The sequence below is a fragment of the Lepidochelys olivacea genome, assembly GCF_965140295.1.
Source record: "Lepidochelys olivacea isolate rLepOli2 genome assembly, chromosome: 3".
NCBI classification, from domain to species: Eukaryota; Metazoa; Chordata; order Testudines; family Cheloniidae; genus Lepidochelys; species Lepidochelys olivacea.
This window is the reverse complement of record NC_140413.1, coordinates 102057263-102084655: the sequence shown is the minus strand read 5'-3', so window position 1 is coordinate 102084655 and position 27393 is coordinate 102057263. Positions and strand designations below refer to the sequence as shown.

At 44.6% G+C, this 27393-nt stretch overlaps 1 protein-coding gene and 1 pseudogene across 2 annotated transcripts; both read left to right on the top strand.

Annotated features, from left to right (window-relative positions):
- Positions 1 to 1842: 1842 nt before the first annotated feature.
- LOC311517487 (trace amine-associated receptor 2-like) lies at positions 1843 to 2871 on the top strand (the record flags this gene model as incomplete). The annotated part of the gene is made up of 1 exon (XM_084622339.1): positions 1843 to 2871. The coding sequence occupies one exon, from the start codon at positions 1843 to 1845 to the stop codon at positions 2869 to 2871; it is 1029 nt and encodes a 342-aa protein (XP_084478465.1).
- A 13315-nt stretch (positions 2872 to 16186) lies between these two features.
- Positions 16187 to 17230, top strand: LOC311518836 (trace amine-associated receptor 4 pseudogene; annotated as a pseudogene). Its single transcript has one exon. The product of its transcript is annotated as a trace amine-associated receptor 4 pseudogene (transcript).
- Positions 17231 to 27393: the final 10163 nt, after the last annotated feature.

The window sequence follows — 27393 nt, the reverse complement described above, 5'->3', positions numbered from 1 at the left end:
GGGAGCTACCCTTCAAATTCCACATTAATATTTCACATAAGCTGGACAATAATAGAAGAATAAACCTTCAAGAATGTATTGATGATGTTACCTAGCTTGATGGAGGTAGGGGCAGGGTAAAGAAGCATGAATCTATAGTATTTATTTTAAATCTTGCATTGCTTGTATGTTTATCTTTTCTTACTTTTAAGACAATATCTGTGGGGATAGAAGCAATGGGGCTGAGCTGTTCCCCACATCACATGTTTCTTTACATATAGGCTGACTTGGCATAGATATGGTATCTCTCTCTGCTTCTATTTTTTATATAATATAGGATGATCTCTAGCAGAGTATGCAGAAGGGGAGAAAGTGGTGAGGCTGTGTTTTCACAAAAAAAACTAAGGACTTGATCCATCTCTTGTTGAAATCAATGGGAGTTTTTCATTCACTTCCATGGAAATGGGATCAGACCCTAACAGAGGGAAGAAAATAGAATTTGCCGTCTCTTGCTGCATAAGCAAGAATCTGCAGTGCAGAAAATAACATGCCGTGTTTTTAGAAAAAAGGATTTATATAATATTAAAATAATAACCCTTTGCAGATGATGGACAGATACTGTATTTACATCCTCCTCAGCATTCATTTGGTTGACAGCCTTCAGATTTCTTCAGGGATAAAAGTGAAAGCTTACAAATAGTTCAAATAAGAGAGAATACAAACTTTATTGTTAGCTTGTTATATACATTTTGTTCAAAGTAATGTTCTGAAATGGCTAATACACAGGGTTTGATTCACCTCTCACTTATACTGGTGTAAATGAAGAGTAACTCCATTTCAATCAGTAGAGTTACAAGAGTGTAAAACTGGTGTATGTGAGAAGAAAATAAAGATATGGCTATTTGTTGTCATATGCTTTCTCGCTTTTACAACCAATTTTAGTTACAAATGTTCATGATGGGTACTTTATCCTCCATAGCATGTGAGCTTAGCATCAGCAGGAATGGCTGAAAGGCAGAGAGTGGAGTTTTGAATTTGTGACACTTGTAAGATCAGTGTTTGTGGAGTGTAACTCATTACCTGACTTCTCAAAGGTCTCCAGGGAAGTGCGAGCTGGGCACAAAACTCCCCTTACCGAACAGGCTTGCTCTGAACTAGTCAATTTGTTAAAAATAGCAGCTCTCAAACTGTGATTTGTGGGAAAGCAGTGGTCAGTTCCATGCAGTAGGAGGCTAGGAGAAGAAATAGTCCATGTGGGAGAATTCGTCTTACAAAGTGGCCCATAGAATGAAAAAATTGGAGGCCCAGCTAAGTAGAAGTTAAAATTACAGACCAACACAAAAAACAACCCCCCACACACATTATAACTCTAATTCTTTGCTTCCCCACCTCCCTTTTGAATGTTTGGCATTAATTAAAAGAGCTGATTTTGACATCTGTAGAAAATAAATAGCTTTTTAAAATGTGGAACTTAAGTAATAGATTGCACAAAAGAAAAGTGATACTAATAGTCAAATTAATGAGGTGAAAAAAGTATGTACTTTTAACATTTTTATTTAAAAACATTTTTGTAAATGATATTTATCATCATTTCCAGTGTCAACCCATGTAAATTACTTCAGCATCTATCAGAGAAATGATGGATAAAAACCTGGCCCCACTGAAATCAATAAGAGTTTTGTCTTTGGCTTCAGTGGGACCAGGATTTCACCTGATAACTTTAAACAGTGTTTACTGGTTACTTCCAATTAACTTTATATTGTATTCTATGTTAGGAGCTGTAGTCCATTGGAAATGCCTGAACATTAAAACTGCACGTAAAAATATTGTCTATCTTAATAAGAAAATATCTGATAAAGGATTATGGCTTTTCCTAATATCTCCAAGGACCTGATTGATTGCTCTGAATTTGGAAATGGATCTTGTCCTGAAATGTTCAGATCATCAGGCGTTCGAGGTGCAATGTATTTGTCCATGACTGGAGCCATCTTCATCACCATCTTCGGGAATCTAGCCATAATCATTTCAATCTCCTATTTCAAACAGCTTCACTCTCCAACCAACTTCTTGATTCTGTCCATGGCTATTACAGACTTTCTTCTGGGATTCACCATTATGCCCTACAGCATGGTCAGATCTGTGGAGAACTGCTGGTACTTTGGGATCACTTTCTGCAAAGTCCACTATAGTTTTGATCTGATGCTCTGTGTAACTTCTATCTTCCATCTTTGTTCCATTGCTGTTGATCGCTTTTATGCTATCTGTTACCCACTGCATTATTCTAGCAAAATAACCATCTCTGTGATAAAGCGAATGCTAGCAGTTTGTTGGTCAATACCAGCTGCTTTTGCTTTCGGAGTGGTTTTCTCAGAAGCATATGCTTCTGGAATAGAGGGCTATCAGATTTTAGTTACATGCTCTAGTTCTTGTCCAGTTATGTTTAATAAATTATGGGGAACAGTTTTGTTCACAGTTGGCTTCTTTACTCCTGGCTGTGTTATGATAGGAATTTATGTCAAAATTTTTTTAGTATCCAAAAAGCATGCACGTGTTATGAGCAGCATGCCTGAAAATGCAAATCATGAAAAGTCAAATCAACTTTCCAAGAATAAAGACAGGAAGGCGGCTAAGACACTAAGTATAGTCATGGGGGTATTCCTAATATGCTGGTTTCCATGTTTCTTCACAATTTTAATTGACCCATTTTTAAATTTCTCTACTCCTGCAATGTTGTTCGATGCCTTAACGTGGTGTGGCTATTTTAACTCTACCTGTAATCCATTAATATATGGTTTTTTCTACCCATGGTTTCGAAAAGCACTGAGATACTTATTAGGTAAAATATTCCAGACACACTTCTGTACAGCTAGTCTGTTTCCTGAAAATCAATAATGTGTCTGGTTATAACAAATAAATCCAGTGGTGATTTTCAGTTAAAAAAGGGGGCATAGTTTAGTTGAATATTATAGTGTAAAATTAAAGATGTCTTATTTATCTGTCATAATTATTATTGCAGAATGCTATCATCTAATAGTTTTCACTGATTATCTCCCAACAATATGCAGTGGCAATACAGAGTGAATGATTATGTTTAAGTAAGCACTCAGTAGAAAATGTCAGTACATGTCTCTCATAATTCAGTAATATATATACTGTGACAAAGTTCCTCCTCTGCCTTGGTGGGTCCTATGCTTATTGGCGGATTTACTTGCCTCGGAGATTCACGGCAGCCCTCAGTTTGGCCACTTTTGCTAGTGGCTTAGACCTGCCATTAACTCAGCTAACCTCATCACTGACTTTTCACAAGTACACGTGGGTGCACGTGCCCCCCGCCTTGGACTGCATCCCCCCTACCCCTGCAGCAGACCCCACTTTTGCCCTTACTACCTGCCCCACCTGACCCTTGCAGTTTTTTCCTGCCCCCCCTTTGCCCCAGCCCTCGGCCACTTCAGTTTGTTTGCTTGCCCTGCCCTTTCTCACTGCAGTTTTTGTTTGCCCCATCCCAGCCTCTGAAGCTGGCCCCTTGGTTTCCCTGTCCTACCTCCAGCCTGGTTATTTCCCCCCACCCCCACCTCCAACGCGGTCCCCCTGCCCTGACTGGCCCTTTGCTCTGTGTGCCCATGCCCCTCCCATGTGCGTGCCCCTCCCCTGTTTCAGTTTGAACCCCTGCCTCACTGCACCCCCGCAATGCTATTATAACCCCTCCTCCCCTAGTGCAGCTAGAGGAGCCGGAATCCCATCCTGTGTTGGTGACAGAACCCCGACCTCCAGCCTTTGCCTTCATAGGCTGCCCTTATCCACATCCCAACCCCCACTTCCGGTGCCCTCCTCCCCTGCCTCCAGCCTAGTGGGGAGGAGTGGTCGACCTGTTTCCCCCTTTCCCTACCCCCTCTCCAGTATTTCTCCTTCATCCCTGCTCATTATGGTGGGGTACAAGGTGGGTGGGACCCCTCAGGCAGACCCCACTGCTCCTCCTCCGTCTGCCCCTCATCACTCTCTCTGGCTCCCACCTTAGCCGCCACTGCTGAACCATCTGCTACCGGCCCTGCTGGGGCACCAGCAGCGGCAGGCAATGGGGTGAACTCCACTGCTGCCATGTCCCTCGCCCCCTCCGATTCTGGGGAAGACCCCCCAGCCGGCAGGAAAGGCCAGGGCAAAAAGAAGGGTAAGGGCCCCTCCATGGTAGGGGCTGCCCCCACTGCCGCGGCCCTGCCACCGGCTGTGGCTTCCCTCCCCGCTGCTTCTTCCACCAGCTCTGGGGGGGGGCTTCTCCCAGCCCCCAAGGCGTATGCCCAGGTGAAGGTGGCTCTCCTGCCTGCCACTACGTCATCTCTCCCGGCCACTGCCTCTGCTACCATCTCTGGTGGCCGGGGCCCATTCCCCACCTTGACCAGGAAGCACTTGCGGACGTTGGCGAGGGTGGTGGGGCCCACGGCTATCATGGCAGCCTCCAAAATGTATGGGAAGGTCATCTTCTTGCTGGCATTGGAGGCCACTGCCCAGGAGGTGGTGGAGAAGGGCCTGGCTGCCGGCAGCCCTGGCTGCCCAGCGCCTGGAGCCATCCCTCCTCCTTCCCAGCCCACCACTGCTCCTGCTTGGACCCAAGCATGAGGCAACAAAGCAGTTGGAATGGGCGGTCTTAGAGCTGGAGAGATGTCTGGCCACCAGCCCCGAGGATCCATCCCTCTGCGGAGTGTGCCGGGAGAAGTGGGAGGAGCTTCGGGCCCTCGAAAACCATCAGGCCCCAGGGTGCCTTTGTTCGATCCCTCATCCGCCTCCTTCGGAAGATGGATCATGGCTCCCACTTCTTTTATGCCCTGGAGAAAAGGAGGGAGGCCAAGAAGCACATCAGCTGCCTTCTGGCAGAGGACAGCACCCCCTCACGGGTCAGGAGGAGATGTGCAGGAAGGCCAGGACCTTGTATGCAGGCCTTCTCTCCCCGGACCCGACTGATCCTAATGCTTGCAGAGTGCTCTGGGACAGACTCCTGATGGTCAGCATGAGTGACCAAGACCATCTAGAGCTGCCTCTCACTCTGGCTGAGTTCTGGGAAGCCCTCCGCCGCATTCCCACCAAAAAATCTCCTGGTATGGACAGGCTGACCATGGAGTTCTACCATGTGTTCTGGGACATCTGCGGCCTGGACCTTGTCACCACCTGGGCTGAGTCATTGGAGAGCAGGATCTCCCCTTGTCATGCACGTGAGCCATGCTCGCCTTGCTTTTAAAGAAGGGGGACCCCGGTGACCTTCGGAATTGGCATCCTGTCTCGCTCCTCAGCATGGACTACAAAGTCATAGTGAAAGCCATCTCGCTGTGGCTGGGGTCCGTGCTGGTGGACGTGATCCATCCCGACCAGACCTACACCCATCCTGGGGCGTACAATCTTTGATAATCTGTATTTGGTCCGGGATCTCTTGGAGCTCGGATGTAGGTGATAGTCTGTTGTTCGCCCTTCTGTCCCTGGATCAGGAGAAGGTGTTTGACAGTGGGACCGTGGGAATCTCCTGGGCACTCTGCGAGCATTTGGCTTTGGACTCCAATTTGTGGGCTTTCATCAGGTGATGTACGCCTCTGTGGAGTGTCTGGTCAGGCTTAACTGAACCCTGACCGAGCCGGTCAGCTTTGGGCGGGGAGTACGGCAGGGTGCCGCCTCTCGGGCCAGCTGTACACTCTGGTGATTGAGCCCTTCCTCTGTCTCCTCTGCCAGAGGCTGATGGGGTTGGTGCTGCGAGATCTAGAGCTGCGGTTGGTCCTGTTTTTGTATGCCAACAATGTGCTCCTTTTGGTCCAGGATCCGGGCGACTTGGTGCGGGTGGAGGCGTGCCAGGCCATATACTTGGCAGCCTCCTCTGCCCGAGTCAACTGGGTCAAGAGCTCAACTGGGCCTGATGGTTGGGGTTGGGTGGCAGGTGAGATCCCTCCCACCCGTGCTTCAGGCCATCTGGTGGAGCCTGGGTCCGCTGCTCTATCTCGGCGTTTACCTTTCTGCCACTCATCTGTCTCTGCTGGAGAACTGGCAAGGTTTAGAGGGCAGGGTGACAGAGCTGCTCCAGAAATGGACAAGACTACTCCAGTGCCTCTCCCTCCGAGGGAGGGTACTGGTGCTCAATCAGCTAGTCCTGTCCATGCTTTGGCACTGGCTCAACACCCTGGGCTTCTTGGCCAACCTCCGGACATTGGTTCTGGAATTCTTCTGGCCAGGACTGCACTGGGTCTCTTCAGGGGTCCTCCACCTGCCCTTGGAGGAGGGAGGGCAGGGCCTGAAGTGCCTGCGCACTCAGGTCCATGTCTTCTGCCTCCAGTCCCTGCAGAGGCTCCTTTATGGTGCAGGTAGTCTGGAGTGGAGCGTACTGGCGCATGCCTTCCTGAGCTGCTTCCGAGGGCTCCGATATGACCGGAGGGTGATCCTGGCAGACGTCACCAGAGTTGGAGACCTCTGGACTATGACCAGGGAGACTGGCTGGATCCCCTGATGTTCGCTCGGCACATGGGGCTCTCCAGGTCTCGTACTCCCTGGCGCGTACTTCAGGAGGTGAAGGCCACTTTACTGCCCACTGCTCGGGTTTTCCTCAACCGGGTCCTGCGAGAGGGCACACCCCGCCCACCCTCCACCCTAGGCCCTCCAGACCTTTTCATTGGGCCCCTGCTCTGTGGACCTACCCGGCCATCCCACCCCTTTTCCGCCAGCCAGCTGCATGATCTGCAGCCGGTCTGCTTCCAGACCACACCAAGGAAGCATCTATACACGCTCATGCTCCACACCCTTCATGTCCTCACCCTCATGTCCCACCCCAACACAAAGTGGTGGGACCTCCTGCCACCTCTGGAGGGTGAGGAGTTCCGGTGGGCCAGTCTGTATTCCACCCTGGTCCTGAGGCCTGCTGGGGACACCAGCTGGCGGCTCCTTCACAGAGCCGTGAGCACATGCGTGTACTTGGTGCAGTTCACCACTGTCCCAGACACCTGCCCCTTCTGCGGCATGAGGGATACCCTGGCGCACATTTACCTGGAGTGTGCCAGGTTGCAGCCCTTATTCCAGCTCCTCTTAAACATCCTCTTATGTTTTTAGTTGCACTTTTCCTCTCTCCTGCTCATATATGCACTTCCTATCCATGGCCCCACAAAGTCACTGGACCTCCTTGTCAACCTCCTCCTAGCCTAGCCAAAATGGGCATCTACAAGACCAGGGAGAGGAAGTTGGCTGATGGGGTCTCCTGTGACTGTGGGTCCTATTTCTGATCATCCAGCCGCTCACGCATCCGGGCAGAGTTCCTCTGGGAGGCGTCCGCTGGCTCCCTTGACACCTTCGAGGAGCAGTGGGCACTGTCCAGGGTTCTCTGCTCAGTGTCCCTGTCAGTTTCCCTTCATTTAGCCCTCTCACCTCACTCCTGTCACTGTTTTATCTTTAGTTGTCCCCCGTACTTGCTTGGTATCCCAGTCCTGTGGATACTCCCCTTATCCACTCTCCTTATCCTGGGAGGTCCTTTAAAGTAGTGGGCGGGCTTCTACCCACCCACTTCCTGGATCCCAATAGGATCACTCTCCTGTAGCCATCTGGCCCAACCCTGTCACAATATATTTGCAAAGGATTATCAATCTAAATGAACATTTGCAACCAGAAAATGATGAAGCAGAGCAACACCTTCAACAGAAGAATGGATTAAGCAAAGCTTGCCCAAGATGAAAAGTTCATGTTAAGTTCTACATGAAACAGATATACAGGTGTGGACTTGGTAACAAAGAGCTATCACCTGACTTACCAAAACAAAATCCCTACTTATGATTAATAGAGCCTTAGGGAGAGCCAATTGGAGAGAGGCTGTGTGGAGCAGCCCATCAGGGCCAGGCTGGCCCATATAAGAAGGGCTGCAGAGCAGCTTCCGTCATTCCCTGGAGCTTGAGGAGGGAGGAGGACTGGCTGTCTTGCAGGCTGAAGGCAGCAAGCACCCTGGGCAGAGCAGTGCTGCAGGCAGAGACCCAGGGAGCTAAAGGCAGCCTGTTTTACCGAGGGGGAGACTAAGGGCTGGTCTACATTAGGAAATTAGATCAGTATAATTACATGGCTCAGGGATGTGAAAAATCCATATCCCTGAGTGATGGAGTTAAACCGGTGTAGACAGCATTAGGTTGGTGGGAGAATTCTCCTGTCAACTTAGCTACCACCTCTCAGGGAGATGGATTCCCTATGCCGATGGAGAACTCCATCTGTTGGCATAGGTTGTGTCCTCACTGAAGGGCTACAGTTGTGCTGCTGGAATGTTTAAGTGTAGACAAGCCCTAAGGCAGAGAGGGTAAGTGATTTATCCAAAGTGCAGAAAAAGTCAGTGTTAAGAGTATAAATTAGTACTCAGGCAATCCTGTCAACCTGTCTTCTGTTCTAACACCAGAAACATGCTGTTAACTTTTATACAACACCCTGGAACATAGGACAAGAATGAAGGACAATTGTTACTGAGTCTAATTTCCATAGTGGTAATGTTTCTGGATATATTCTGTAGGATAGTGAGAAGCAGGACGTGACAACATACTATCAGTACAGTGGGAAGCAAAGGAAAAGATGATAAATTCTTCCTGCCATTCAAAATGATCAGAAAGGCATTTAGACTGACTAACCACAAATGCACCAAAATTCAAACATCGTGTATTTTTGTTTAGGAGAAAATCTTGTTTAGTAGTTGCCTTTGCCACAAATCTATTGTGCACTTTGACCAGAAGACAGTAATTACCTTTCATAGAAAAATCACCATAATTTTAAAGCCAGAGAAGGGAGTAATTACGTTAACAGAAATCATGGCTTCAAAATGATGGTATTTTCTTAAGAGTCATCTCTAATCAAAAGATTGGAGCCATTTAATTGCTGAAGGTAAAAGAGAAAAATGGAGGTGGCAAAGGAAGCAGAAACCAATGTTGAGATCTGGGGAGAGCAGATTAGTACCCGCAAGAGATTTTCCTTCATTTACTTACTAAAGGCCAAGTAGTTCTCGGGTTTTTTCGCAAATCTCTTGAGATCTGTTTGTAAAGTTATAGAAGCACAGTGTGTTGTACCCATTAGTAATTCCAGGCAGTCACTCTGAGCAAATCTCCCCTTAAAGTTCAATATTACCCTTTGCACAAGCAGGGGAACAATAAGAAAGTTGTTTTAAAACCAGCCTGTGATCTATCAAGGCTTCCCCTGGACATAGGCACGTAAGGGGAGGGAAAATGATGTGTGTGTGAAATGCATGACTGGACTCTTGTATTGCCTATATTTGTGTTTTATTTTTAAGAAGAGCTACTGCAACAGAGATTTCAGGACTGTGAGCTACCCACTGAAATCATAATCTTATATGCTGGCAGACCTCCAACCCCTGCTGAGCTCCATAGATTATTATGCTGCTCTACTGGGGCTCCTTGGTCCACCTACATGGAGCCACTTCCAGGACCAGAGCCTAAGAGTTTATTTCTTTTCTCATTGAAGTTAATGACAGGGATCCCACTGAGTTCAGTGGTACAGGATCAGGCTCTAAATGCTGCTTTATATGAAAAGTTGAATTAGGCATGAAAGTGATATCAGCTTCTCCTTTTAGGTCTTATTTTAATGTAGAACACTAGTTTCAAACAGGGAATGCAGAATGACGTCAGTAGTTTCTCCTAGAGACACTGTTACATGGGAGAAAACAGAATCTACCCCTTGTGTGCTCTCCCCAGACCTGAGTGTCTGCAATTCAGAAATAACATGGATTGAAAAAAGATTAAGGTAAAATATGAACTGTGTGGGCATATGGCTCATCCTACTTACACTGCGTCTGCTGCCATACCAAGGGTTGCCAACAGAGGGCATTCAAGGTGAATTGTGAACCCAAAATAAATCCTTGATATCCTTTACTGCTTCTTTATGATGCCCCTTCTCTGCATTGCCTAGGCTAAAACTGAGTGTCCTTTCCTCATTCAGTTGGAAATGAGATTAAAGTCAGTTCTTTCCCAGATGTCAAGTTCCCCCAGGGAGGAGAGTAACTGATACGTAAATATAAATGTAAAAATAAACAGACTGAAGTTCTCCCAACCTCTTCATAGAATCATAGAATATCAGGGTTGGAAGGGACCTCAGGAGGTCATCTAGTCCAACCCCCTGCTCAAAGCACGACCAATCCCCAATTAAATCATCCCAGCCAGGGCTTTGTCAAGCCTGACCTTAAAAACTTCTAAGGAAGGAGATTCTACCACCTCCCTAGGTAATGCATTCCAATGTTTCACCACCCTCCTAGTGAAGAAGTTTTTCCTAATATCCAACCTAAACCTCCCCCACTGCAACTTGAGACCATTACTCCTTGTCCTCTCCTCTTCTACCACTGAGAATAGCCTAGAACCATCCTCTCTGGAACCACCTCTCAGGTAGTTGAAAGCAGTTATCAAATCCCCCCTCATTCTTCTCTTCTGTAGACTAAACAATCCCAGTTCCCTCAGCCTCTCCTCATAAGTCATGTGTTCCAGACCCCTAATCATTTTTGTTGGCCTTCGCTGGACTCTCTCCAATTTTTCCACATCCTTCTTGTAGTGTGGGGACCAAAACTGGACACAGTACTCCAGATGAGGCCTCACCAATGTCGAATAGAGGGGAACAATCACGTCCCTCGATCTGCTCGCTATGCCCCTACTTATACATCCCAAAATGCCATTGGCCTTCTTGGCAACAAGGGCACACTGCTGACTCATATCCAGCTTCTCGTCCACTGTCACCCCTGGGTCCTTTTCCGCAGAACTGCTGCCTAGCCATTCGGTCCCTAGTCTGTAGCTGTGCATTGGGTTCTTCCGTCCTAAGTGCAGGACTCTGCACTTATCCTTATTGAACCTCATCAGATTTCTTTTGGCCCAATCCTCCAATTTGTCTAGGTCCCTCTGTATCCTATCCCTGCCCTCCAGCGTATCTACCACTCCTCCCAGTTTAGTATCATCTGCAAATTTGCTGAGAGTGCAATCCACACCATCCTCCAGATCATTTATGAAGATATTGAACAAAACCGGCCCCAGGACCGACCCCTGGGGCACTCCACTTGACACCGGCTGCCAACTAGACATGGAGCCATTGATCACTACCCGTTGAGCCCGACAATCTAGCCAACTTTCTACCCACCTTATAGTGCATTCATCCAGCCCATACTTCTTTAATTTGCTGACAAGAATACTGTGGGAGACCGTGTCAAAAGTCTCCAGTGACCAGACACCAAAGCAGGGAATAGAGCTCAGGGAAAGAGAGATTTGGCATCTGGAGAGACAAATGGCAGGAAAAAAAGCCATCATCTACATTTTCAGTTGTAAACAATGGCCTCTGAAACCCTTTAAAGGAGGCACTCAGATCCCATGTGCTAAAATTACCTAGATAAATAGTATGGAAAATCTCCTGAGCGATAAGTCAGCAGAGGGCACTGTGATGAAACAGCTCTGGGTGACTCTGCTACTGCTTTTCTGGGTCCTGACCAGATAGAGCAGCCAAGAGAGGGAAGGTTCCCTGGCAGCTGAAATGGCTGGAAATCAGTAGCAAAGTGACAAAGGCAGCTGTTCCTGGCCAGATCTAAGCATGGCAGAGCTGGGAATGGTTGTGGGTGCAGGTGGTGATTTAAGACTGAAAGGGCATGTATGTAAACAGTATAAATAAGGGTATATGATCCAAGCCTGGCCTACAGAGCCTCTTGGCTGAGGCGTCTCCATGTGCTGGGCCCGCTGCCCAAGGTCCCCCTCGGTCTACCCAGCTGCTCACTGCACCCAGCTCCAGACTGCTCCAGCCCCAGCTTCACCACTCTGTCTCTGCACTGCGGCTGCTGCTCTGCCTCCAGCTGCCTGGGCTGCTTCTTTGGCCCCTCTAGCTCTGGTTGCTGCAGCTCTGCTCCCAGGACAGGTCTGCTCTCTCTGGGCTGCTTTTCTGGTCCCTCTGGATCTGGCCCAGCCCTGCTCTCCAGCTTAGCTTGGGCCCCTGCTTTCTCCTTAGCTCAGTCCCACTCTGTCTGACCCAGGCAAATCCAGCTCACATGGAGGATGGGGCCTCCTGACTCCCTGATTACCCTGCTCGCCCTGTCATTCAGGCTGACCTGGAGCATTGGCCTATCCCCATTGTTCCTGGGGGCTGTCAGTCTCAGGGTCCTGATTCTCCATCTACCCTTCCCCCTTTTTAGTACTGGGAGCTAGCAACTAAAACACCCCCACTGAATGTTAGTAAGGTGGCAACAGTCCCCTTACAATTGCAACAGAATATAGAGACCTCAGACAGGTTAGGGTCCCATCAACACTAGAAAAAAAGGGGTTTCCCCCATGGAAAATATCAGTGAAAGTGAAAAATCATTCATTTTGGTTGCAAAATGCTTGTGGTTTTTTGCCACTCTAACGCCTCCTGGGGGCTCTAGTTCAAGTGCCTCAGACCCCATTCTCCTCTATGGGCTGCGCTCCCTGGTTGGACTGTATCTTCTGTGATGTGCCACAGTCTCCCCTTTGGCTGAGTGGTGGTTAAATAGCATGAGAGTTCCATGGTGATGGTGCATTATGGGAGATGAAGTCTGGCTGTGGAGAACTGGAGTGGCGTGTGGAGAGAGGAGAACTGGCACTCAAAATACAATTCCTATGAGGCACTGTGGCAGAAATTCAGAATTGAAATATTTTGGGTTTAGGATGAAATATTTTGGCTTGTAGCCATTTAGTTTTTTGATGAGAAATTCTAAATTTCCATTGAAAAGAGACACTTCTTGCAAAAAAAAAAAAAATGTGTTTAGCCAAAAACCCATTTTTCCAACAAAAAACAGTTTTGACAGAACATTTTCAACCAGCCCTACTGAGCAGAGTAAATGACAGCCCCTGTCATTTAAAGCTTGTAATGTAAAAGACCTTACATGGCTTTATATTGAACATATTGAAGTAGAAGCATCCTCCCATTTCCAATAGGGCTGTGAACCAAATAAAAAAAAATCTCCTCACTGGGTTGTTTGTGCATAATTTTTTCAGTTGCAGCAGCAGAATGAAGAGATACAGAGTAGATCTGCGAAAGGAAAGACACGATAGGAGACTTGTGAACTCCTCAGAGACAGCTACAGGTCTTCTCTGCTGTATATATACTAGCAATCAGTTAATCTGGTAAGAAAGGAGGAAAAATTTCAAATGCATTTTCATTAAGCATTGCCACAAGGAGTCATAGCTTGAAAAAAAGCAATCAAACAAGCTTTGTGAGTTAATAAGAAAAAGATTTATACACACTTTGCAGGTAAGTTCTAAAACTGTTCATTGATTTGAATCAGAAGATTTTTTAACTGAAACCAAAGACTAGAAATAAAAGCAAAAATCACAGCCAAAAATGTTTTCTATGAAGAGATGGACTATGGAGAGAGATCAGGTGAAACATTTTTCACTCCAATGTAATGATGTAACCAACTGCATTTTGTAAAGCACTAGAGGAACTGCAATTTATTTGATTTTCCAGTCTAAATATTGGACTGACTGTAATGAGAAAAAGGTTTCTTGTGACTTTTTCCAAGGAAATGTTTATCTCTGTATCATAAAGATAACTTGAACCACTGTAAAATAAAGAAGTGAGTTGAATCTTAAATTGTCTGGCAAGATCATTCAGAAACTGACTAGAGAAAGACAGCTGGGTCATCTTCAACAACTTATGCTATGCCAGTGACAGATAGAACATCAGTTAATGAGATAATTACCAATGTGAGGACTGCAGGGCTGGGCTAGAAATATTGTTTTTCATGAGATTGCAGTCTCTTACTGAGCACACACACTGTGCTATTTCTTATGAATGTAAATGTCATATATCCTTTCAAAGTACTAAGGCAAGATAATATACAAAGATCCTTTCCTGCAAACACTCTTATTCACTTGTGGGTAAAGAGTAAACACTGGTGCTATTCATGGGAGTAAAGTTATACACATGCTTAAATGCTTGTAGGACTACACTTTATTAGACATAAGATCCATCAAAGTCAGTGTTAAAACTCTTGATGACTTTAATGGGGTAAGGATTTGGCCTACAAATAGACCTGATACTTTCTATATTTTTGATGTAAGAAGTAGAGAGGTGAATGATCACAAAATGTTAAGCATACCCACAGCATAATTGGCTTTTGGGTGCTTGATTATTTATATAAGATAAAGAACCCTACTATAATAACACTACATTTTGATATCAGCCTGGCATACCTGTTTTAAACCTGTACTATGTTTATAATGGTAAATGTTCATATTCTTATCATGCAATGGAGTTTCCAAAGGATTTTAGAAAAGTATGCCAGAAAGCTTTAATGTACTCTGTTGTACAGAAATAGTTTTATATGAACCTGACAAGCTGGGAAAAAGAAAAGAAAAACAGGAATAGGTGAGGGACAAATAAAGGGGATAGATAACATAGGAGAAGGGATATGGACCTATAGAATTGAAAGGAGGAAGAAATGGGGCTTGCAGAGGGGATAGTTGATTTGATTAAAATCTGTATTCTATTGAAGAACGAGTCCCTGATGTATACATAATCTAAGTATCTAATTAAATTTGGGGATCTTGTAGCATGAGAAAACCCCAAAACTTGAGTCTTGTGGTTTATGATGTTGCTAGAAACTCTTGTTGGAATTACTGGGGGAATACAATTCCTTAGTTTACTACTGTGAAATAATGTTAATTAAACTCCCAAACTCTAATAACATATACATAGCATGTGTGTACATTTATGTATATGTGCGAATACATGCACACACTAGCACATACGATGTACCTTCTCAGGCCATAGTGGCCACCTTCAAGCTCCATCACTTTCATTCTATTGTACACGAAGAACTGTGTGAATAGCATGCAGAGGAGAGTGTGCAGATTGTAATGTGTCAAATCTGGTTTGTTCCTCTTACACATGTATATTTGTAATAGTAAATACTGGTTTAAATAAAAAAAAACCCCAGAAGTCTTAAATAACAATTATCCATAATAAAGTTTTAATACAGTTCACTAAAGTGGTGTCCTTTTACCTGTTTTTCAAATCTTTCAATGCTTTGAGGCACAGATTGTTCAGTACACCTCAGTGACCCCTCAGCACGATGCAATTGTATTTCTCTTAATCCTAGCCAAGTAAATGTTGAGGGTATGCACCTCAGCGGATTAATATTACAATCAGAAACAGGTATACACTCAGTGGCCTACTGGCAAGCATGCTAAAACGAGGAAGGTGTCAGTGAGTTTGTGTCACTCTTTTACCTTGTGGTCTGGCCAGCTTTACAAACTGCTGCATGTTAAAATCTTTATAGCATCAACCATTTTGGATTTTCTGATGCTGTAATGTATCTCCTAGAAGGATGAGTAGCACCTCCAGGAACAAAAATGTCTGAGATGATACGTAGAGCTGTGCAATCAGTGGTGGATTAGCCACTCAGCCAATGAGGCCCCGTGCCCTGGGGCTCCGGTCAATTGGGGGGGGGCTCCAGAAAATGAGCTCCCCCGTGCCTTGACCCGCTCTACCTCCCCTACGCTCCTGCCGGGGAGCGCGGTTGGAGGGAGTGGGGAGGCCTGCCCTGCTTTTCGCGCCCACCTGGCGCTCCTGCTTGGAAGTGGGGGAAGCCTCTGAACCTCGACCCTGCTCCCTGGCAGGAGAACCAGGCGGGCAGAGCAGGGCAAGTCCCCTGCGCCTAAACCCCATTTCCATGGCAGGAGTGTGGGGGAGGTGTGCGAGGGGACTGCAGGTGGAAGGGGTAGAGAGGGGCCCCCACTTGCTCTGGCCCAGGGCCCCACAAAACCGTAATCCATCTGTGTTTGCAATACAGGTGAGTGTCGTACGTTTGAGGCTTTCATTGTGCAAAACTCTTATCATAGTGCTTATAGTGTTGAATGTAAACTCCCTAGCAAAAATATCCAATATTACTTAGAATTTTTGAGCATCTTAAGATTCAAAAGTATTTAGGAAATGCTTCAGCCTTTTTTTTTTTTTTTTTTTGGTTATCATTGGGCCAAATTCTGCTGTCTCTTATACTGGTGTAAGTCTGGAGTAACTCCTCTAAAGTAAATGAGAATTGTTCTGAATTGATGTTTTTGCAACTGAGAGTAGAATTGGGGCCATTATTTTTAAGTGTTAATCAATTAATCTGAAACACAGGTCTGCAGATGTTGCTACTGTTCATGTCACTTTGTTTATTTTTCCTTTTTCCCCAGGACTGGCTATATTGTAATACTTTGGAAAAAGTTACTGTCGTTGATCCCAAATTATGAATTCATCCACCCTCTGGAGTCCACAGAATGTGCAGTATTGCTTTGACTTTGTTAACAATTCATGTCCTAGAAATGTAAGGTCTACAATCACTCTTTGGGCTATGTACAGCTTCATGGTGGGAGCAATAGTGCTCACAACGGGTGGAAATATGCTTGTGATCATTTCCATCGCTCATTTCAAACAGCTTCACTCTCCAACCAACTTCCTGATCTGCTCCATGGCAACTACAGACTTTTTGCTTAGTTTCATGGTTATGCCCTACAGCATGATCAGGTCTGTTGAGTCATGCTGGTATTTTGGAGACCTCTTCTGCAAACTCCATACTTGTTGTGATATAATGCTCTGTACCACCTCTATTTTCCATCTGTGTTTTATCTCTGTTGACCGTTACTATGCGGTATGTGACCCACTGCATTATGTCACCAAGATAACTATCCCCATGATAGTACTATTTTTATTAATTAGCTGGTCTGTCCCATTCTTATTTGCCTTTGGCCTAGTTTTCTCAGAGTTGAATATTGAGGGCATTGAAGTATATGTTGCTTCAATTGACTGCAGTGGTTTCTGTACACTCATATTTAACAAGCTTTGGGGAGTGCTGGCTTCTCTTATAGCCTTCTTTTTCCCAGGCACAGTGATGGTGGGAATTTATGTCCACATATTTACAGTGGCAAGAAAACATGCAAGACAAATTGCTAAAATCCCCAGTGCAATAATATGTGTCTCTGCAAGGACAAACAAAATCTCTTCAAAAAAAGAGAGCAAAGCAACTAAAACTTTAAGTATAGTCATGGGGGTGTTTCTTTTTTGCTGGCTGCCTTTCTTTATTTTTACGATAGCTGATCCTTTTATTAACTTCTCAACACCTGAAGACTTGTACATTGCCTTCCTCTGGCTGGGATACTTCAATTCTACTTGTAATCCAATCATTTATGGTTTATTTTATTCTTGGTTTCGCAAAGCATTTAAAATGATTGTGACTGGTACAATCTTCAGGTCAGATTCCTCTACTTTTACTTTGTTTCCTGTATACACTTAATTAACCAGGTATGGCTTTTATGACTGGATTAGCATTAATAGATGCCTGTGCTATTTCTGGAGATCTTTTAGAACAGTTCACATAGTGCCATATATCTTGACAATATTTACAAGAATCTGCACATGCTTTTGGAGAAACTCTTCTGTACCATGTCTCTGTAGGTATTGTTTCAGGATTAGCATGCTGTCTTAGTGAGCTGTTTGTCTGTATAATAGGAAGTGAGAGAACAGTCTGGCAAACTATATACTACATTTTATCCAGCTATGTTCCTGTATACACAGTGATCATTTTGACAACTACACTACAATGTCATTTCTTTGCAAGTACCAGTTTGAGACTCCAAGTGCAGCATTTAAGTAATAATTTATCTAGTTACCCATGTTTGAAAATGTTCTCCCAATTTTTGTGGACCTGATAGCACCACCCTTACTCCAACTGAAAGTATCTTTCTCTAATTATTAGCATGAATAATACAAGATCTCTTGTAGTGAAAGGCTAGTGCTAGTTCATATTTGCCATACTAATGTTGTACTGCTTATGAAACAACAATAAGATAAAGTTTATTTAAAAAACGGGAATAAATAAAATAACTGATAAAATGTCTTATATTTAAGGCCCTACTAAATTTGTGATATTTCAGAAATTGCAGATCCCACAATATTAGGCTTCCCCTGCAATTTTGCCAGACACCAGGGACACGGGGGAGGGATAGCTCAGTGGTTTGAGCATTGGCCTGCTAAACCCAGGGTTGTGAGTTCAATCCTTGAGGGGGCCATTGAGGGATCTAGGGCAAAAATTGGGGACTGGTCCTGCTTTGAGCAGGGGGTTGGACTAGATGACCTCCTGAGGTCCCTTCCAATCCAAATATTCTATGATTCTATGACTGACAACGGGAGCCCTGGGTGGCTAACAGCCAGGGCTCCTGCTCTCAGCCCCTGGTGGCTGGTGGCCAGAACTCCCACTGTCAGCCCCTTGCATTAATAGTTGCCACAAAATATCTGGATATCAAAAAATTAGCAGGCCTAATATAATACTTGAGTGTTTATATAGAGCAAGGAATGAGGTAGATAGAAATTGGTAAATAAGAACTGGCTCTAGGGCAAGTCAGAACAGCCAGCTAGAATGGTCCCATGGTATAGTTTCCCTCCAAAATATCCCCTTCTTCTCCCTGCTGACCCTGACATGTCCCCCGACCCTGGGGAGCTGGAAAGGAAAGAAGTGAGGCTAGTTATACTGGCCTTTGCATACTTAGACATGTAGGGCTTGATTAGAGAGAAGAGCCACAGAGAGTTGGTTGTAGCTTCCCGATCTGAAGTTGCCCATCTTCAATGCAAGTTATTTCTGTACAGCGATATTAAATCACTGGAGGATTGAACATAGGGGATCACTGTCCCACATCTGACTACACCCTCCCATTCCTTAGGCCGGGCACTCTGGGGTGGGGGAATTGATGCAGGAGGCAGTTGTGCTACCCCAGCCAGCTTTATGCCAATGCAAAATTTCCTTGTTGAATGGGAACTCTAGGCTGCCAACCTCCATAGGCTCAAAGGCCACTTTGTGCTGCTTACAGTTATGGAGGACAAAGCAAACCGGAGAATCTGATCTTTCAGTCTTTGTTATTCAGGAACTCTACCATTTTGCCCTTCATGTGCCATGCCATGCAGCATGGTAGCGTCTTCTTTTTTTCCCAGATTCAAAATGACTTTTTAAAATAAATTCAGTGTTTAGTTTTGATATGCAATGAGATTTCACAGGTGCTTAAACAATGTTTTAAAAAACCCTGAGCACTGAGCAGGAGATCAGATAGAGCTCAGGGGATAGACCTATGGAAGCTGTTTTAGTTTGAGGGTTCCCATCTGAGATTCATCTTCTCTCAGTAGCAAACAGCAGCAAAACAGCAAAAGGAATCAGTGAGAGGATATAGTGGGTATCTCATTAACAGTCTTTTTGCAGAGTTTTCATGATCTTAAATACGCATAATTAGTGTGACTCTTCTTAAGAGAACTTTTCAGCTAAAGCTGTTTCAGATAGAACTCTTTGTTACATTCTGGCTTCCAAATAATTGGCAGAATGAGTACTTTGTTATTATACAAAGGCCATGAGTCCCAGGAATTGCCTGCAAAAGAAAGAGAATGCTGCATGACCATCTCTCTCCCATATCTTTTGTATTTCCTTTTCTGGTCAGATTTCTGCAGTGTTCGTCTAGCTGGTTGCATCCACAGCTGATGTGGCAGCTAACAGGCAATGCCAGTCCACTGCTAGCTCCTCCACTCCCTGCTTGGAGATTTTTTTTTAAAAATTGTACTGTTTAAACATACACAACTAAATTATCAGCAGAGGGTGTATTGAAAGTGCAAGAAAAATGCCCATGGATGCTTTGTACTCGCAAACCTCTCCCCCCACCACCCATTTGCTCAATTAAGTGGATATTTGCATACATAGGTCAGGTGACGGCATATCCATGGGCATGATATTACAAAAACTGTGTCATGTTCTGTTAGGGATTTTGCAGCTGGGTGCACATTTTTGTGGGTACAACAGCTGAGTCACTCTTTGAAAAACTGACACAAAATGGTTCATACCGACTGCATTGGAAATCAGAAGCTGCTGCTCGTTCAATCAAATAAAAGATACATATAAGATATGAGCAGTATTCTGATGGAGATACTTGTACAGGTGGATTGGAATGAATTCCTTGCACACTGAGAAGATAATGGAGATGACCAAAAAAAGGACTAAAATCCAGCAATGAAAATCCTGAAATTATGGGAAACTGATTACATGGGATATGCCCACTTCATCCTAATAGATAATCCCTACTCAGTGTTGCAGAGGATGATGGAAAAACTCCTAGATAGGCCACAGGTGGTTATTAGCCCTCGTCTGCCCTACAGTTTTGTTGACAAAAGTCAGGTGTCATTGACAAAACAGTGGAAATGGACATACTACAGTGCTCCTTCTGCCGACAAAACTCTCCGGCTTTGCCAACAAAATAAAACCACCTCGACGAGTGGTGTAGTGCTTTTTGCAAAAAGAAAAGGAGTACTTGTGGCACCTTAGAGACTAACCAATTTATTTGAGCATGAGCTTTCGTGAGCTACAGCTCACTTCATCGGATGCATGCCGTGGAAACTGCAGCAGACTTTATTTATACACAGAGAATATGAAAATATACCTCCTCCCACCCCACTGTCCTGCTGGTAATAGCTTATCTAAAGTGATCATCAGGTGGGCCATTTCCAGCACAAATCCAGGTTTTCTCACCCTCCACCCCCACACACAAATTCACTCTCCTGCTGGTGATAGCCCATCCAAAGTGACAACTCTTTACACAATGTGCATGATAATGAAGTTGGGCCATTTCCTGCACAAATCCAGGTTCTCTCACCCCCTCAGCCCCCTCCCAAAAACCACACACACAAACTCACTATCCTGCTGGTAATAGCTCATCCAAAGTGACCATTCTCCCTACAATGTGCATAATTAAGGTGGGCCATTTCCAGCACAAATCCAGGTTTTCTCACATCCCCCCCCCCCCCCCATACACACACAAACTCACTCTCCTGCTGGTAATAGCTCATCCAAACTGACCACTCTCCAAGTTTAAATCCAAGTTAAACCAGAACATCGGGGGGGGGGGTAGGAAAAAACAAGAGGAAATAGGCTACCTTGCATAATGACTTAGCCACTCCCAGTCTCTATTTAAGCCTAAATTAATAGTATCCAATTTGCAAATGAATTCCAATTCAGCAGTTTCTCGCTGGAGTCTGGATTTGAAGTTTTTTTGTTTTAAGATAGTGACCTTCATGTCTGTGATTGCGTGACCAGAGAGATTGAAGTGTTCTCCGACTGGTTTATGAATGTTATAATTCTTGACATCTGATTTGTGTCCATTTATTCTTTTACGTGGAGACTGTCCAGTTTGCTTTTTGTGTCAAAGTTATAGTGACAAAGTGTCAGTGTAGACACTGCACTTGGTTATGTTGCTGTAAATGGCCTCCAGGAGGTGTTCCACAAAGACCATCCTGACAGGGGCATACACAAGGTTGGGGCAAGCCTCCCCTCTCCCCCCGTAATCATTGGGCTCACAGAACTTCTCCGGCCCCAGGGGAAGAGCGAGCACCTGTCAGGGTGGAGTGAAGAGTGAGCTCCTCCTGAGGCCAGAGTGGGGGAGGGAAGTTAGAGCAAGTTGTCTGAGTAAGCAGGTGAATTCCTGGATGGCTGATACCATGGACTCTATCTACCTCCTTATTCCTAAACCCCGCCTTCCTGCTTGTTCCTGGCTCCTGTCCTTATCCCACTCCCCAACCTGTTGCTGGTTCTGACTTTCCTGCCTTGCTCCACATCCCTGTTTCTACATCCTACCCCTGACACTGACTCCAGCTTCGACTCCTGGCTTGATTCCTGACTCTGACTTCATTTTTTCCACAGTGATTTTTTTATACAGAACAGAAAATTTCATAATGTTGCAAAAACATAACTTGAAAACTTCAAATGCCATTGGAAAAAATTGTCCAAGACCTTGGCCTTAAAGTCTTTATGAAGACAGTTTTTTGGAAGTTTTTTCCCCCTTAGGGTAGATGACCTAGAATACTTTTTGGCTTCTGCATTGGAATGGGTGTATCAGTTTAGACACAATTGGCTCCAACTTTAGTGTAATCCCCTTTCAAAGATCCACAACAAAGATCTGCCTCCCACCTTTGCCATGGCTATCTCACAGAATCATAGACTTTAAGGTCAGAAGGGACCATTATGATCATCTAGTCTGACCTCCTGCACAACGCAGGCCACAGAATCTCACCCACCAACTCCTGTAACAAACCCCTAACTTATGTCCAAGCTCTTGAAGTCTTCAAATCATGGTTTAAAGACTTCAAGGTGCAGAGAATCCTCCAGCAAGTAACCCATGCCCCACGCTGCAGAGGAAGGAGAAAAACCCCCATGGACTCTGCCTATTTGCCCTGGGGGAAAATTCCTTCCCAACCCTAAATATGACGATCAGCTAAACACTGAGCATGTGGGCAAGACTCACTAGCCAGACACCAAGGAAAGAATTCTCTGTTGCAACTCAGATCCCACCCCATCTAACATCCCATCACAGACTATTGGGCATATCTACCGCTAATAGTCGAAGATAAATTAATTGCCAAATTTAGGCTATCCCATCATATCATCTTCTCCATAAACTTATCAAGCTTAGTCTTGAAGCCAGATATGTCTTTTGCCCCCACTGCTTCCCTTGGAAGGCTGTTCCAGAACTTCACTCCTCTGATGGTTAGAAACCTTTGTCTAATTTCAAGTCTAAACTTCCTGATGGCCAGTTTATATCCATTTGTTCTTGTGTCCACATTGGTACTGAGCTTAAATAATTCTTCTCCCTCTGTGGTATTTATCCCTCTGATCTATTTATAGAGAGCAATCATATCTCCTCTCAGCCTTCTTTTGGTTAGGCTAAACAAGCCAAGCTCCTTGAGTCTCCTTTCATAAGACAGGCCTTCCATTCCTTGGATCATCCTTGTAACCCTTCTCTGTACCTGTTCCAGTTTGAATTCATCCTTCTTAAACATGGGAGACCAGAACTGCACACAATATTCCAGATGACGTCTCATCAGTGCCTTGTATAATGGTACTAACACCTCCTTATCTCTACTGGAAATACCTCACTTGATGCATCCCAAGACCGCATTAGCTTTTTTCACGGTCATATCACATTGGCGGCTCATAGTCATCCTGTGATCAACCAATACTCCGAGGTCCTTCTCCTCTGTTACTTCCAAGTGATGCATCCCCAATTTATAACAGAAATTCTTGTTATTAATCCCTAAATGCATGACCTTGCACTTTTCACTATTAAATTTCATCCTATTACTATTACTCCAGTTTACAAGGTCATCAAGATCTTCCTGTATGATATCCCGGCCTTCTCTATATTGGCTATGTCTCCCAACGTTGTGTCATCCATGAACTTTATTAGCACATTCCCACTTTTTGTGCCAATGTCAGTAATAAAAAGATTAAATAAGATTGGTCCCAAAACCGATCCGAGTAACCTCCTTTCAGCCTGACACTTCACCTTTCAGTGTGACCCGCTGTAGTCTCCATTTTAACCAGTTCCTTAACCACCTTTCAATTTTCATATTGATCCCCATCTTTTCCAATTTAGCTAATAATTCTCCATGTGGAACCGTATCAAATGCCTTACTGAAATAGAGGTAAATTAGATCCACTGTGTTCCCTTTGTCTAAAAAATCTGTTATCTTCTTAAAGAAGGAGATCAGGTTGGTTTGGCATGATCTACCTTTTGTAAAGCCATGTTGTATTTTGTCCCAATTACCATCGACCTCAATGTCCTTAACTATTTTCTCCTTCAAAATTTTTTCCAAGACCTTGCATACTACAGATGTCAAACTAACAGGCCTGTAGTTACCCAGATCACTTTTTTTTTTTTAAACTTTTCTTAAAAATAGGAACTATGTTAGCAATTCTCCAGTCATACAGTACAACCCCTGAGTTTACAGATTGATTAAAAATTCTTGCTAATGGGCTTGCAATTTCATGTGCCAGTTCCTTTAATATTCTTGGATGAAGATTATCCGGGCCTAGCAGTTTAGTCACATTAAGCTGTTCGAGTCTGGCTTCTACCTCGGATGTGGTAATATCTACCTCCATATCCTCATTCCCATTTGTCTTTCTACCATTATCCCTAAGATCCTCATTAAAGACTGAGGCAAAGTATTTGTTTAGATATTGGGCCATGCCTAGATTATCCTTAACCTCCACTCCATCCTCAGTGTTAAGTGGTCCCACTTCTTCTCTCTTTGTTTTCTTCTTATTTATATGACTATAGAACCTTTTACTATTGCTTTTAATTCTCTTTGCAAAGTCCAACTCTACATGGCTTTTGGCCTTTCTCACTTTATCCCTACATGTATCCCTCAGTAAGGTAGCTTTCCTTGCTAATCACTCCCATCTTCCACTCCTTATAGGCTTTCTGCTTTTTCTTAATCACCTCTCTGAGATGCTTGCTCATCCAGCTTGGTCTACAACTCCTTCCTATGAATTTTTTCCCCTTTCTTGGGATGCAGGCTTCTGATAGTTTCTGCAACTTTGACTTGAAGTAGTTCGAGGCCTCCTCCACATTTAGATCCACAAGTTTTTCAGTCCAATCCACTTCCCTAACTCATTTCCTTAATTTTTTAAAGTTAGCCTTTTTGAAATAAAAAACCCTAGTCACAGATCTATTTTTGTTTATCCTTCCATTTAGTTTGAACTCAATTAGGTTCATGATCGCTCGAACCAAGGTTGTCCCCTACAACCTTTTCTTCTATGAGGTCCTCACTGCTCACCAAAACCAAATCTAAAATGGCATCCCCTCTACTTGGTTCAGCAACTACTTAATGAAGGAATCCATCAGCTATCGCATCTAGGAAAATCTGAGCCCTATTATTATTACTAGTACTTGTCCTCCAGTCTATATCTGGGAAGTTAAGTCTCCCATGATCACACAATTTCCATTAGTATTTACTTCATTAGAAACATGAAAGAGGTCTCTATCCATATCCAAATCGGATTTTGGCAGTCGATAGCACACACCAAGCTCTATCCAAGGGGAGGCTCTAGTAGCTTTCTTCCCCAATGTGATTTTTGCCCAAACAGACTCTGTCTTATCCATTCCATCGCTTCTTATTTCTTTACATCAGCGTTTCCCAAACTGTGTTCCGCAGAACACTGGTGTTCCGCATGATGTGAATAGGTGTTCCGTGAAAGAACCTAGAATTTAATTTTGACTCTTGCACTTGATTTTTGTACTACTTTATACATGCTTTCCAGTTAGAAATTGTTAGTTCAAGTTATTTTAAATTTGTATTTTTGCTTTGTTTTATAAAATAAATTTGAGCATAAATAACGCATTTTTTAATTTGAAAACCAAACGACTACAAAATAATATTATAAGTGTTCCGTAATAGGCTAAAAAGCGTTCTGTGGCCAAAAAAGTTTGGGAAACGCTGCTTACAGTCTACCTCACTGATATACAGTGCTACTCCACCACCTTTGCCTTTATTTTGGTCTTTCCTGAACAGCACATACCCTTCACTACCCATACTCCAGTCATGACTACTATTCCACCATGTTTCTGTTATCCTTACAATATCTGGTTTCACTTCCTGCACCAGTAGCTCTAGTTCCTTCATTTTGTTACCTAGGCTCCCCGCATTAGTTTACAAACATCTTAATTTTTTCTGTTTGGCTTCGCTCACATTCTTCACCCAATTGGGCACAGACATTCTACCGCCAATATTACCTATTAGCTTGGTATGTACACTGCCCTTCTGCCTTATGTCCATTCTCCTACCCACGGCTGTATCCTTTCTTACTTCATTTTCTTCCCTCTCAAAGAGAAAATCTGGCATGGAGATTACTTAGACATCTCCGAACCATCTCCCCCGAATTCCTAGTTTAAAGCTCTCTTGATCAGTTGTGCCACCCTCCATCCTAGAAGTCTATTTCCCCACTTACTCAGGTGAAGTCCCTCCCGAGAGAACAGTCCTCTGTCCATGAATGCTTCCCAGTGGCCATACATCCCAAAGCCCTCCTTATAGCACCACTGCCTGAGCCATCTGTTGAGCATTATAATCTTATCCCACCTTTGTTGTCCTTCTCTAGGAACAGGTGGAATCCCACTGAAGATCACCTGAGCCTCGATTTCCTTAAGTGTCTTCCCCATCCTGGCATAGTCTCCCTTGATACGTTCCAGTGAGAATCTAGCCATATCATTTGTTCCCACATGAAGGATAATCAATGGATTCTTTCCTGCTCCCGTTAGAATCCTCCTCAGCCTCAGGTCCACATCCCATATCTTAGCACCCGGCAGACAGCACACCCTTCTGTTCTCTGGATCAGCTCTTGTTACAGGCCTGTCTGTTCTTCTCAGTAATGAATCCCCAGTCTCGTCGACCTGCCTTTCCCTGGCAATGGTGTGATTCTCTAGTCTATCCCCTGTTCCCTCTGGCCGCAAGTCCTCTCGATTCCTATTGTCCCTTGCAATCCTCTGCAACCCGTCCTGTATCCTCCTGGGGCTCATATTTAGTCCTGTTATCTCCATTGATTCTTGCCTTCTTCCTGTAGGACTATCTGCTCTTCTCTTCTTCCTTGCCTTCTCACCTTCAGTGACCACCTGCTGTGCCCCTTCCTTATTTTCCAACTCTGCAAACCTGTTCCTAAGCTCTATTTCTCCTTCACTGCCACATCTTTTCCTCTGCCTGGTTCTCTTAGTCACATGCTTCCACTGTCCACTTTCCTCACCCAGCAGTATCCCCTCAGAGTTCTTTGGTCCTGCTTCTATCTGCAAGGCTGAGCTTTTCCCTTCAGCCTCCTCATGTCTTTGCTCCATCATCTGCTCAACCCCCCTTCTAAACTCAACCAGAGTCTCAACCTGCATCTCTAATCCTCAGATCTTCTCTTCCATCAGCTCTATCAGGTGGCACTTCATGCAGACAAAATTCTTTTCAGGTACCCCCTCCAGGATCATGTACATGCCACAGCTTCTACATCCAGTCATCTTCATAGTGTCTTCCACTACTTGGATCACTACCACTGCTGCCTCTGTATCTGTCATAGCCTTCCCACCTAAATCCTGTTAGCTGGGAAACACAAACCAAACCAAACCAAAACACCAGCACCCACAGCAAAAACAAACTCCTAACGAGCACCAAAACACTGCCAGACCACCACACACTCCCTTCACTAGCCTGTCTGCTCCTTTGCCTGGCTCTTATTCTTCCCTACAAACAACTCCCACTCAAACACCCCTGTTAACAGCTCTGTTTCCTGGCTCCTGTACCACTGCAGCTGTCTGTACTGCTGTCTGACTGGCTGGCTGGCTACCTTTATAGGACCCCTAGTCAGAGAAGCCCCACCCCCTAATCGGGGCTCAGCTTCTCTCCCAGCACACTGCCCCCACCAGCCTCTATAAATACCAATACAAATATCTACAAACTCCCACTCTCTCTGCAGCACCTCTGCAGTTCCTTTCCCACTTTTTTTTTGGGGGGGGGGGGCAGTTTTGGCACACAGTGCACTTGGAAAACACTTGGCAGGAGCAGAGGGAATGAGAGGCAAAAGAACATCAAGGGAGTGGGAGATGGGTTCTGGTGAAGAAAGGC